This window comes from Salvelinus namaycush, chromosome 15 (genome assembly GCF_016432855.1).
Source record: "Salvelinus namaycush isolate Seneca chromosome 15, SaNama_1.0, whole genome shotgun sequence".
NCBI lineage: Eukaryota > Metazoa > Chordata > Actinopteri > Salmoniformes > Salmonidae > Salvelinus > Salvelinus namaycush.
Genome location: NC_052321.1, coordinates 7,032,805 through 7,046,620, shown reverse-complemented (window position 1 = coordinate 7,046,620; position 13,816 = coordinate 7,032,805). Strand labels below are relative to the sequence as shown.

Here is a 13,816-nt window from a genome sequence, read left to right as displayed (position 1 = left end):
TACATTGACCTGCTGTACCCTACTTCCTGTCCCTCTGTGTAGATGTTCAACAGTTACATTGACCTGCTGTACCCTACTTCCTGTCCCTCTGTGTAGGTGTTCAACAGTTACATTGACCTGCTGTACCCTACTTCCTGTCCCTCTGTGTAGATGTTCAACAGTTACATTGACCTGTTGTACCCTACTTCCTGTCCCTCTGTGTAGGTGTTCAACAGTTACATTGACCTGTTGTACCCTACTTCCTGTCCCTCTGTGTAGGTGTTCAACAGTTACATTGACCTGCTGTACCCGACGGACGACAGGAACGAGAGACTGAGAGATTCTTACTTCTTTACGTGCGTGTGTGATGAGTGTGCCACGCGGTCTAAGGTACACAACCTGGTGAAAAATAGGAGTTTGAAGTATTTATTGATTTTTGATTTTATTTTACCTTTATTTAACTAGGCAAGTCAGTTAAGAACAAATTATTATTTACAATGAAGGCCAAACCCGGACGACGCTGGGCCAATTGTGCACCGCCCTATGGAACTCCCAATCACGGTGGGATTGGGAGTTCAGTGGTGGTGGGGGTAGGTAGTGGGGGTAGGTAGTGGGGGTAGGTAGTGGGGGTAGGTAGTGGGCGGAGTAGGTAGTGGGCGGAGTAGGTAGTGGGGGTAGGTAGTGGTGGTAGTGGTGGGGGTAGATAGTGGTGGGGGTAGATAGTGGTGGGGGTGGTAGGAGTGGTGGGGGTAGATAGTGGTAGGGTAGTAGTAGTGGTGGTTGTAGTAGTAGTGGTGGGGGTAGTAGTGGTAGGGTAGTAGTGGTGGGGGTGGTAGGAGTGGTGGGGGTAGATAGTGGTAGGGTAGTAGTAGTGGTGGGGGTGGTAGTAGTGGTGGGGGTAGATAGTGGTAGGGTAGTAGTAGTGGTGGTGGTAGTAGTAGTGGTGGTGGTAGTAGTAGTGGGGGTAGGTAGTAGTGGTGGGGGTAGGTAGTGGTGGTAGGTAGTGGTAGTAGTGGGGGTAGGTGGTGGGGGTAGTAGTAGTGGTGGGGGTATAGGTAGTAGTGGTGGGGGTAGGTAGTGGTGGTAGTGGTGGGGGGGGTGGTAGTAGTGGTGGGGGTAGGTAGTGGGCGGAGTAGGTAGTGGGGGTAGGTAGTGGGCGGAGTAGGTAGTGGGGGTAGGTAGTGGGGGTAGGTAGTGGTAGATAGTGGTGGTAGTGGTGGGGGTAGATAGTGGTGGGGGTGGTAGTAGTGGTGGGGGTAGTAGTGGTGGGGGTAGTAGTGGTGGGGGTGGTAGGAGTGGTGGTAGGGTAGTAGTAGTGGTGGTGGTAGTAGTAGTGGTGGTGGTAGTAGTAGTGGGGGTAGGTAGTAGTGGTGGGGGTAGGTAGTGGTGGTAGGTAGTGGTAGTAGTGGGGGTAGGTGGTGGGGGTAGTAGTAGTGGTGGGGGTATAGGTAGTAGTAGTGGTGGCGGGGGTAGTTGTGTTGGGGGTAGTGGTAATAGTAGTAGTGGTAATGGTGGTAGTAGTAGTGGTAATGGTGGGTAGTAGTAGTTGTAGTGATGGTAGTAGTGGTTGTAGTGATGGTGGTGGTAGTAGTAGTAGTAGTAGTAGTGGTTGTAGTGATGGTGGTAGTAGTAGTGGTTGTAGTGATGGTAGTAGTAGTAGTGGTTGTAGTGATGGTAGTAGTAGTAGTAGTGGTGGTGGTGGTGGGGGTAGTAGTAGGAGTATTGGTGGGGGTAGTAGTAGGAGTTGTAGTGATGGTAGTAGTAGTAGTGGTGGTGGTGGGAGTAGTAGTGGTGGTGGTGGGGGTACTAGTAGTGGTGGTGGTGGTGGGGGTAGTAGTAGGAGTATTGGTGGGGGTAGTAGTAGTGGTTGTAGTGATGGTAGTAGTGGTAGTAGTGGTGGTGGTGGTGGGAGTATTGGTGGGGGTAGTAGTAGGAGTTGTAGTGATGGTAGTAGTAGTAGTGGTGGTGGTGGGGGTGGTAGTGGTAGTAGTGGTTGTAGTGATGGTAGTAGTAGTAGTGGTTGTAGTGATGGTAGTGGTAGTAGTGGTTGTAGTGATGGTAGTAGTGGTGGTGGTGGTGGGGGTAGTAGTAGGAGTAGTGGTTGTAGTGATGGTAGTAGTAGTAGGAGTATTGGTGGGGGTAGTAGTAGGAGTAGTGATGGTAGTAGTGGTGGTGGTGGTGGTGGGGGTAGTAGTAGGAGTAGTGGTTGTAGTGATGGTAGTAGTAGTAGGAGTATTGGTGGGGGGAGTAGTGATGGTAGTAGTGGTAGTGGTTGTAGTGATGGTGGTAGTAGTAGTAGTGGTGGTGGTGGTGGGGGTAGTAGTAGTGGTTGTAGTGATGGTAGTAGTAGTAGTGGTTGTAGTGATGGTAGTAGTAGTAGTAGTGGTGGTGGTGGGGGTAATAGTATGAGTATTGGTGGGGGTAGTAGTAGGAGTTGTAGTGATGGTGGTGGTGGTGGGGGTAGTAGTGGTGGTGGTGGGGGTAGTAGTAGTAGTAGTGGTGGTGGTGGGGGTGGTAGTGGTGGTAGTGGTAGTAGTGGTTGTAGTGATGGTAGTAGTAGTAGTGGTTGTAGTGATGGTAGTAGTAGTAGTGGTGGTAGTAGTGGTTGTAGTGATGGTAGTAGTAGTAGTGGTTGTAGTGATGGTAGTAGTAGTAGTGGTGGTGGTGGGGGTAGTAGTAGGAGTATTGGTGGGGGTAGTAGTAGGAGTTGTAGTGATGGTAGTAGTAGTAGTGGTGGGGGTAGTAGTAGTAGTGGTGGTGGTAGTGGTAGTAGTGGTTGTAGTGATGGTAGTAGTAGTAGTGGTTGTAGTGATGGTAGTAGTAGTAGTGGTGGTAGTAGTGGTTGTAGTGATGGTAGTAGTGGTGGTGGTGGTGGGGGTAGTAGTAGGAGTATTGGTGGGGGTAGTAGTAGTGGTTGTAGTGATGGTAGTAGTAGTAGTAGTGGTGGTGGTGGTGGGGGTAGTAGTAGGAGTATTGGTGGGGGTAGTAGTAGGAGTTGTAGTGATGGTAGTAGTAGTAGTGGTGGTGGTGGGGGTAGTAGTGGTGGTGGTGGGGGTAGTAGTGGTGGTGGTGGGGGTAGTAGTAGTAGTGGTGGGGGTAGTAGTGGTGGTGGTGGGGGTAGTAGTAGGAGTATTGGTGGGGGTAGTAGTAGTGGTTGTAGTGATGGTAGTAGTAGTAGTAGTGGTGGTGGTGGTGGGGGTAGTAGTAGGAGTATTGGTGGGGGTAGTAGTAGTGGTTGTAGTGATGGTAGTAGTAGTAGTAGTGGTGGTGGTGGTGGGGGTAGTAGTAGGAGTATTGGTGGGGGTAGTAGTAGGAGTTGTAGTGATGGTAGTAGTAGTAGTGGTGGTGGTGGGGGTAGTAGTGGTGGTGGTGGGGGTAGTAGTAGTAGTATTGGTGGGGTAGTAGTAGTAGTAGTGGTGGTGGTGGGGGTGGTAGTGGTAGTATTGGTGGGGGTAGTAGTAGTGGTGGGGGTGGTAGTGGTAGTATTGGTGGGGGTAGTAGTAGTGGTTGTAGTGATGGTAGTAGTAGTAGTGGTTGTAGTGATGGTAGTAGTAGTAGTGGTTGTAGTGATGGTAGTAGTAGTAGTGGTTGTAGTGATGGTAGTAGTGGTAGTGGTTGTAGTGATGGTAGTAGTGGTGGTGGTGGTGGTGGGGGTAGTAGTAGTAGTGGTGGTGGTGGTGGTGGGGGTAGTAGTAGTAGTGGTGGTGGTGGGGGTAGTAGTAGTAGTAGTAGTGGTGGTGGGGGTAGTAGTAGTAGTGGTGGTGGTGGGGGTAGTAGTAGTAGTAGTAGTAGTGGTGGTGGGGGTAGTAGTAGTAGTGGTGGTGGTGGGGGTAGTAGTTAGTTATAGTGACCTATTTTGTGGTGGTTTTTACAAGTAAAGAAGTTGCTGTGTAACCCAAACCCTGACTCGGGTCTTCTCTCCTCTCTCTTTCTAGGATGGAGCTAAGATGGAGCTTCGTAAATTGAGCTCTCCCCCGGAGCTGGAGGAGGTCAGAAAGATGGTTCACTACGCCAGGAATGTTATTGAAGAGTTCCGTAGAGCTAAGCACTACAAGAATATCCTTTTCTTTCCCTACTGTGAACCTCTTAGTTTTTCTACACAATCTCTGCTCTCTCTGCTCTCTCTGCTCTCTCTGCTCTCTCTTTCTCCGTCTACACTACCGGCCAAAAGTGTTAGAACACTTATTCATTCAAGATTTACTTTTTATTTGTACTATTTTCTACATTGTAGAATAATAGTGAAGACATCAACACTATGAAATAACACATATGGAATCATGTAGTAACCAAAAAAGTGTTAAACAAATAAAAATGTATTTTATATTTGAGATTCTTCAAATAGCCACCCGTTGCCTTGATGACAGGTTTGCACACTCTTGGCATTCTCTCAACCAGCTTCACCTGGAATGCTTTTCCAACAGTCTTGAAGGAGTTCCCACATATGCTGAGCATATGTTGGCTGCTTTTCCTGCACTCTGCGGTCCCGACTCATCCCAAACCATCTCAATTTGGTTGAGGTCGGGGGATTGTGGAGGCCAGGTCATCTGATGCAGCACTCCATCACTCTCCTTCTTGGTAAAATAGCCCTTACATAGCCTGGAGGTGTTTCGGGTCATTGTCCTGTTGAAAAACAAATGATAGTCCCACTAAGCCCAAACCAGATGGGATGGCGTATCGCTGCAGAATGCTGTGGTAGCCATGCGGATTAAGTGTGCCTTGAATTCTAAATAAATCACAGTGTCACCAGCAAAGCACCCCCACACCATCACACCTCCTCCTCCATGCTTCAGGGTGGGAAATACACATGCAGAGATCATCCGTTCACCAACACTGCGTCTCACAAAGACACAGCGGTTGAAACCAAAAATCTCCAATTTGGACTGAAGACCAAAAGACAAATTTCCCCCGGTCTAATGTTCATTGCTCGTGTTTCTTGGCTCAAGCAAGTCTCTTCTTATTATTGGTGTCTCCTCTGAACAGTTGATGTTGAGATGTGTCTTTTACTTTAACTCTGTGAAGCATTTATTTATCCAGGCTGTATCACATCCCACCGTGATTGGGAGTCCCATAGGGCGGCGCACATTTGGCCCAAGGTCGTCCGGGTTTGGCCGGGGTTGGCCGTCATTGTAAATAAGAATTTGTTCTTAACTGACTTGCCAAGTTAAATACAGGTTAAATAAATAAAAATTAAAAAATATTTGGGCTGCAATTTCTGAGGCTGGTAACTCTAATGAACTTATCCTCTGCAGCAGAGGTAACTCTGGGTCTTCTTTTCCTGTGGCGGTCCTCATGAGAGCCAGTTTCATAGCGCCTCGTGTTTTTGCGACTGCACTTGAAGAAACTTTCAAAGTTCTTGAAATGTTCCGTATTGACTGATCTTCATGTCTTAAAGTAATAATGGACTGTGGTTTCTCTTTGCTTATTTGAGCTGTTCTTGCCATAATATGGACTTGGTATTTTATCAAATAGGGCTATCGTCTGTATACCACCCCTACCTTGTCACAACACAACTGATTGGCTAAAACGCATTAAGAAGGAAAGAAATTCCACAAATTAACTTTTAAGAACGCACACCTGTTAATTGAAATGCATTCCAGGTGACTACCTCATGAAGCTGGTTGAGAGAATGCCAAGAGTGTGCAAAGCTGTCATCAAGGCAAAGGGTGGCTACTTTGAAGAATCTCAAATATAAAATATTTTGATTTGTTTAACACATTTTTTGGTTACTACATGATTCCATATGTGTTATTTCATAGTTTTGATGTCTTCACTTTTATTCTACAATGTAGAAAATAGTAAAATATAAAGAAAACCCTTGAATGAGTAGGTGTTCTAAAACTTTTGGCCGGTAGTGTCTGTCCCCCCTTTCACCTTCTGTCACTTTCTCTACCTCCTCCTCTCTCTCTCACACCTTCTCAGTCTCCCCCTCTACCCGTCAAATCAAAGTTTACAATATTCAGCGGTTCTTAACTGTACAATGAAATGCTGACTAGCCAGTGTAAAGTTAAAGTAACAGTGTAAAGTAGAACAGCAAAGAATTCAATAGACAAGAAGCACAAGGATGGGTCAAAAAGACAAGCCAATAAAATAGAAGTGAAGGAACACAAGCAGAAGAGTGTTTTGGCTGCTCCCTCTTTAGTGTCTGGATACAGTGTGGGAGGTTTGATTGACAGCAGGGGTGTGTGGTACGCTGTAGAAATGTCACGTTCTGTTCCTGTGCTGTAGGTGACATGTCGTGTCTTATGTCCAGTGACACTCAGCGAACCTACCTTATGAATGGACCTTCAATAGCTTCTGTCCTTTTACTCACAAACCACTTCTGCACAGCCAATGTTATGAACATTAGCCCATAGCCAAATTCTGTTTTCCCAATAGGGACTATTGGGAGAAGGGGCTAGGGACTATTGGGAGAAGGGGCTAGGGACTATTGGGAGAAGGGGCTAGGGACTATTGGGAGAAGAGCCTAGGGACTATTGGGAGAAGAGCCTACAGACTATTGGGAGAAGAGCCTACAGACTATTGGGAGAAGAGCCTACAGACTATTGGGAGAAGAGCCTACAGACTATTGGGAGAAGAGCCTACAGACTATTGGGAGAAGAGCCTACAGACTATTGGGAGAAGAGCCTACAGACTATTGGGAGAAGAGCCTACAGACTATTGGGAGAAGAGCCTACAGACTATTAGGAGAAGAGCCTAGGGACTATTGGGAGAAGAGCCTACGGACTATTGGGAGAAGAGCCTACGGACTATTGGGAGAAGAGCCTACGGTCTATTGGGAGAAGACCCTAGGAGCTAGGGACTATTGGGAGAAGGGGCTAGGGACTATTGGGAGAAGGGGCTAGGGACTATTGGGAGAAGGTTCTAGGGACTATTGGGAGAAGAGCCTACGGACTATTGGGAGAAGAGCCTACGGACTATTGGGAGAAGAGCCTACGGACTATTGGGAGAAGAGCCTACGGACTATTGGGAGAAGAGCCTACGGACTATTGGGAGAAGAGCCTACGGACTATTGGGAGAAGAGCCTACGGACTATTGGGAGAAGAGCCTACGGACTATTGGGAGAAGAGCCTACGGACTATTGGGAGAAGAGCCTACGGTCTATTGGGAGAAGACCCTAGGAGCTAGGGACTATTGGGAGAAGGGGCTAGGGACTATTGGGAGAAGGGGCTAGGGACTATTGGGAGAAGGTTCTAGGGACTATTGGGAGAAGGGGCTAGGGACTATTGGGAGAAGACCCTAGGAGCTAGGGACTATTGGGAGAAGAGCCTACGGACTATTGGGAGAAGAGCCTACGGACTATTGGGAGAAGAGCCTACGGACTATTGGGAGAAGAGCCTACGGACTATTGGGAGAAGAGCCTACGGACTATTGGGAGAAGAGCCTACGGACTATTGGGAGAAGAGCCTTCGGACTATTGGGAGAAGGGGCTAGGGACTATTGGGAGAAGACCCTAGGAGCTAGGGACTATTGGGAGAAGGGGCTAGGGACTATTGGGAGAAGGGGCTAGGGACTATTGGGAGAAGGGGCTAGGGACTATTGGGAGAAGAGGCTAGGGACTATTGGGAGAAGAGGCTAGGGACTATTGGGAGAAGAGGCTAGGGACTATTGGGAGAAGAGCCTAGGGACTATTGGGAGAAGAGCCTAGGGACTATTGGGAGAAGAGCCTAGGGACTATTGGGAGAAGAGCCTAGGGACTATTGGGAGAAGAGCCTACGGACTATTGGGAGAAGAGCCTAGGGACTATTGGGAGAAGAGCCTAGGGACTATTGGGAGAAGAGCCTAGGGACTATTGGGAGAAGACCCTAGGAGCTAGGGACTATTGGGAGAAGGGGCTAGGGACTATTGGGAGAAGGGGCTAGGGACTATTGGGAGAAGGGGCTAGGGACTATTGGGAGAAGGGGCTAGGGACTATTGGGAGAAGGGGCTAGGGACTATTGGGAGAAGAGGCTAGGGACTATTGGGAGAAGAGGCTAGGGACTATTGGGAGAAGAGGCTAGGGACTATTGGGAGAAGAGGCTAGGGACTATTGGGAGAAGAGCCTAGGAGCTAGGGACTATGGGAGAAGGGGCTAGAGCAGGGGTATTCAACTTAGACCCTACGAGGTCCGGAGCCTGCCGGTTTTCTATTCTAATAATTAATAGCACCCACCTGGTGTCCCAGGTCTAAATCAATCCCTGATTAGAGGGGAAGGAGAAAAAAAACACAGTGGAACTTGGCTTCCAGGTCAAGATTTGAATTTAAGGGGTCTTGTTTTTTATTTACGAGGAGGCCTCGGTCAGGCTGTGTTTTGTTGAGTCCTTTACTCTACAGCACCCCCTAGTGACCTGCTGGAGATCTGTGAGTTGAGCCAGGAGAAGATGAGCTCTGTATTTGCAGACACTAACGTGTACATGCTTCACATGATGTACCAGGCCATGGGAGTCTGTCTGTACATGCAGGACTGGGACGGAGCCATGCGCTACGGAGAGAAGATCATACAACCGTACAGGTAACACACGCAAATACAACATAACAGTGGAGGCTACTGAGGGGAGGACGGCACATCATAATATCTGGAATGGAATCAAACACACGAAAACCATGTGTGTCTGATGCCATTCCATTGACTCCATTCCAGACATTTTTATGAGCCGTCCTCCCCTCAAGCAGCCTCCTCTGCAACATACCTTTTCTTACTAGTACTGACTTTGCTGATAGCAACTTTTATTGAGGAACATTTTTACTTTTAATATGACTGTGATATGTGGTTGTCATAGATACCTTAGAGAGTCTCCGGTACTTTTGTGTACTTTTCAGCCACTAGTTATGAAAGTATCGCTCACGAGCCAAAACTGGTCCCCGAAAATAGCTTACCACGTCACATATGAGCAGATATGTACACCACGTCATTGCGTCCACTGGTCAGCTTGTTCTCTGATTGGTTCATCTCCTGTGTATCCACTACCCAGCCTATTATCTGATTGGTTCATCTCTCATGTGTGTCCAGTGTCCACTACCCAGCCTATTCTCTGATTGGTTCATCTCTCCTGTGTGTCCAGTGTCCACTACCCAGCCTATTCTCTGAACGTGTCCTCCATATACCTGAAACTGGGCCGTCTCTACCTGGGACTGGAGAGGAAGACCCAGGGAGTCAAGGCATTAAAGAAGGTAACAAATCATCATTCTCCAGGGGGCCATTCAGGAAGTACACTGAAATGCCAGGGGGGCATTCAGGAAGTACACTGAAATTCCAATGCTTTTCAATGAGGAAAATGCAGAATTGGAATTAGTTTTATTTTCTGAATTGACTGACATTGAAATGGATTTGACCTCAACCCTGTCACACACAAACACACACCTTATTCAGTTATTCTTGGTTCAGTCTGGGCCTTGTTCAATTGAATCAGGTGTGAGTGCAGAGCTGGACTACAAGTCTGCGAACCCTGTAGCTCTCTGGCAGTTAAAGATCCCCTGGTCTATAGTTTCCCACTTACACTGGCTATGTCGTAAACATGAATGAAAACAAAAATGTGCTGTTTGGTCTTAATGTAAGGTTAGCAGTGTGGTTTAGGGTTAGTGTTTAAAATCTGATTTTAAGAAGAGTAATTGTAGATATAGGCAGGGTTTATGACTTTGCAACTTGGCCAGATGGTGACGACCAACAAAAGTTGATGGGTAACGTGTCATATCCTGTTTCCTGTGCAGGCGATCGCCATTATGGAAGTGGCTCATGGGAAGGATCACCACTATGTAACAGAGATCAAACGAGAGGTGGAGGAGCTGAAGTAAGGAGGAGGAAAAGTGAAGAAGAGGAAGGAGGAGTGAGGACGAGAGGAGGAGTGAATAAGAGGATTAGAGGAAGAGGGAGTAATGTGAAGGAGGGTTGAGGACCATGAAGGACTTCTCCAAACCCTGGGTCAAAACATAATAATTAAACAAAACAGCTGTATGGAACTGAGCATGCATCCTATACCTCTCTCTTTACGTGTCTCCTTCTCCCGCCAACTCTCCCTCTGTCCCCCGCCAACTATCTCTCCCTCCAACTCTCCATCTATCTCCCTCCATCTCCCCCTCCCTCCATCTATCTCTCCCTCCAACTCTCTCTCCCTCGTTCCGTCTTTGTTGATGAACTTAAAGTCAAATCAGGTGTCTCGTTTCACAGAGGCCGGCAGTTTCTCTCATTAACCAGCCAGTGAAAAGAGACAACGGCCTAGTATTTCTGCTCCATCGGTTGTTTCTGCTAAACCGGCTGCTTCTACGGTAACGGTCAAATCATGTCCTGTGAGGTCTGAGACAGTACATGATGAGGGTCTTACTGGGTAGCACTATTGCTGTAAATGGCAATGATACTTGTAGTTTTTTGGTTTGTTTCTGGCACCTGGACTCGTATCTGCCCAAACTTTGAAGAGAAGAGAGAATTCATGAATTCACAAATCATGTTTGAATTAACGGATCAAGTGTTTCTCTCGTAGCAAATTGAGAGAAGAGAAAAAAACATTTTTTGAGTCCGAACTTAAATAATTTCTTTGTCCTACAGCACAGACCTTGTTGAGGAAATGTCCTTTTTGCCAATTTTAGAAAATGAGAAGTGTTGCGTGTTCTCTCACACATAAACAGGATGCTGTCTTTCTACCGGTCTGAAGGGAAGTCATTGGAACTCCGGAGAAACTGTCTTGTGGATCCCGCAGTGATTCTCATTCTCTGAACAGTGTCCACTAACTCTATTCCTGGAGAGTTAGCAGACTTTTGTTCTAGCCCAGCACTAAACACCTGATTTTAAACGGATAATGGCCCAGACATGTGGCTAAATTGAATTAGCTGAATCAGGGCTCGTATTCCGAAATTGTTTTAAAGCTGCATTTGGGCAAAAGAGCTGATCTGATTGGTCAAAAGACAAATTAGTGAGAGAAGAAGAAGAAAAAAGATGAGAATTGTGCTGCTTGTGTAAACGCAGCCTTTCGAGTAAAAGTTTTAAAAAAAGATCTAGGATCAGCTTTGCCTTTTTAAATCATTTTGAATAAGAGGCCTGATCCAAGATCAGCTTGGGAATACAAGCTCAGGGCTGCGTTCAGTTCGCTTGAACGTTTGCTATGTTGCCGGAACGGTTTGTACTGAACGACAGGTTTTTTCCCAAAACATTCTTGTATGTTCTTGAACAGACTTGAGTTGCGTTTGCTCAGTTCTGTGGGCGTGCCGGGGTGTGGCTTGAAGCAAGGAGTGACATATATTTAAAATGACAGTGGTGTATTTTGAACCCACAATTCAACCTGTTTTTCAACTGGCCATTCAGTACAGTACCGTTTCCATACAATTGAACGTTTTATTCCGTTTTTATGTACTGAACGCAGCCCTGGTGTGTCCTCCCCATGGAGGAAGGACCAACTGTAGCATTGCTAACAATAGTTAGCATCCTCTTCTACTCCAAGGGCTCCCTCCCAACCACAGAACTAGAGTCCTCTGGGTATAAACATCAGTTCAATGTCTTTTGATTTAAAGTAGTAATTGAGTTTACCTAACTTGAAATCAACAAAAGTGTGAACTGTGTTGGAATAAGGTTGGGGGGAATTTTTTTCTCTCCAGAATTCCTTTGTTGTTGTTGACTTTTTACAAAATCCAATCCGTTTTCCACGTCGTTGATTCAGCATCATCACATTGAATGTTTTTGTTAAAACAATGTGGATTTTTTTTGTTGTTGACTAGTTTGTGCCCAGTGGGATAACCGTAACCCCCAACCATTATGGAAATATACCTGACCATAGAAGAGCGGTTAGGGACAATGTGATGCTTCCCCCTCAGGCGTCCACTGTGGTGTCCGGTAAATGTTGTTTCAATGTTAGTTTGTGTGTTGGACATCAGGACACAACATTTCTCTATCAGCAGGGGACTTCCCAAATAAATAACCTGAGAATGTTGTCATGTTGTCAATGTTTATTCACTGGGGTGTATGGGTCGACAAACTTTACATGTGAACTAACTCATTTTATTCCGTTTGATCATCTTATGATGATCCTCAGATGAACCAAAAGAAGGCAGGAGCTTACTGGGGGAAATGGAAAACTGGTTGAGTTCCCACCCAACTACACTGAACAAAAATAACACACAACATACAACAATTTCAAAGATTTTGCTGAGGTACAGTTCATAAAAAGGAAATCAGTCTATTGAAATAAATTCATTAGGTCCTAATCTATGGATTTCCCATAACTGGGAATACAGAATTGCATCTGTTGGTCACAGATACCTTAGGGGGAAAAAGGTAGGGCCGTGTATCAGAAAACCAGTCAGTATCTGGTGTGACCACCATTTGCCTCATGCAGCGTGACACATTTCCTTCACATAGTTGATTGTGGCCTGTGGAATGTTGTCCCACTCCTCTTCAATGGCTGTGTGAAGTTGCTGGATATTGGCGGGAACTGGAACACGCTGTCGTACACGTAGATCCAGAGCATCCCAAACATGCTCAATAGGTGACATGTCTAGTGAGTATGCAGGCCATGGAAGAACTGGGACATTTTCAGCTTCCAGGAATTGTGTACAGATCCTTACAACATGGGGCTGTGCATTATCATGCTGAAACATGAGGTGATGGATCTCGTCACAGTATCTCTGCATTCAAATTGCCATCAATAAAATGCAATTGTGTTCATTGTCTGTAGATTATGCCTGCCCAATCAGTGGAGGCTCCTCAGAGGAGGAAGGGGAGGACCTTTCTCCTCAGTGAATTTTTCCTCAGTGAAAAATAGTGAACAAGTTATTTTTAGATGAAACAAAAAAAATGGATTCACGTCACCAAATAATTGATTAAAAACTGTTTTGCAATGAAGGTCTACAGCACTGTAGGGTAGCACCATGGTGTAGCCAGAGGACAGATAGTTTCCGTCCTCCTCTGAGTACATTGACTTAAATTCAAAACTTAGGAGGCTCATGGTTCTCACCATTCCATAGACTTACACAGTAATTATGATAACTTCCGGAGGACATCCTCCAGAGCTCTTGCAGCATGAACTGACATGTTGTCCACCCAATCAAAGTATCAGAATTAATCTAGTACTGAAAGCATAAGCTACAGCTAGCTAGCACTGCAGTGTATAAAATGTGGTGAGTAGTTTACTCAAAGAGAAAGACAATTGTTGAACAGTTTTGAAAAAGTTCAAAAATAAAGGAGAGGAGAAAGAGGGAGAGCTAGCTATATTTAGTATTTTTTTCCCACTTTCACTTAGCTAGTGAATGCAGCTAGCTAGTTTAGCCTACTCAAACACATGGCTCAAGCAGAGAATGATGCTATATTAGCTAGCTGGCTATGAATATTCAAACACTGGAACTCTTCCAAGAAAACATTTCTGAAATGGAAGCAAACGGAACGAAACTGGGATAACAAAAAGAAAACCAGCCCCGTCGCGGACCAGGATGTCTTGCTCCCAGACAGACTAAATAACTTTTTTGCTCGCTTTGAGGACAATACAGTGCCACTGACACGGCCCGCTACCAAAACCTGCGGGCTCTCCTTCACTGCAGCCAACGTGAGTAAAACATTTAAACGTGTTAACCCTCGCAAGGCTGCAGGCCCAGACGGCATTCCCAGCCGCGTCCTCAGAGCATGCGCAGACCAGCTGGCTGGTGTGTTTAAGAACATATTCAATCAATCCTTATCCCAGTCTGCTGTTCCCACATGCTTCAAGAGGGCCACCATTGTTCCTGTTCCCAAGAAAGCTAAGGTAACTGAGCTAAACGACTACCGCCCCGTAGCACTCACTTCAGTCATCATGAAGTGCTTTGAGAGACTAGTCAAGGACCATATCACCTCCACCCTACCTGACACCCTAGACCCACTCCAATTTGCTTACCGATCCAATAGGTC

The 13,816-nt window shown here is 46.3% G+C and overlaps 1 protein-coding gene across 5 annotated transcripts in view; it reads left to right on the top strand.

The window, feature by feature from the left end:
* The window catches only part of LOC120060153 (N-lysine methyltransferase SMYD2-A-like), a 32,480-nt gene extending 20,609 nt beyond the window's left edge, over positions 1–11,871 (top strand). For 4 of the 5 annotated variants that reach the window (XM_039009264.1, XM_039009269.1, XM_039009267.1 and 1 more), the window contains 5 exons: positions 259–369; positions 3,915–4,035; positions 8,293–8,467; positions 8,966–9,126; positions 9,664–11,871. In XM_039009264.1, the coding sequence (XP_038865192.1) occupies positions 259–369; positions 3,915–4,035; positions 8,293–8,467; positions 8,966–9,126; positions 9,664–9,845 (750 nt within the window). In that variant the 3' untranslated portion in view covers positions 9,846–11,871. The remainder of the gene's footprint in view (positions 1–258; positions 370–3,914; positions 4,036–8,292; positions 8,468–8,965; positions 9,127–9,663) is intronic. The other variant, XM_039009265.1, reaches the window with a different exon arrangement.
* Positions 11,872–13,816: the final 1,945 nt, after the last annotated feature.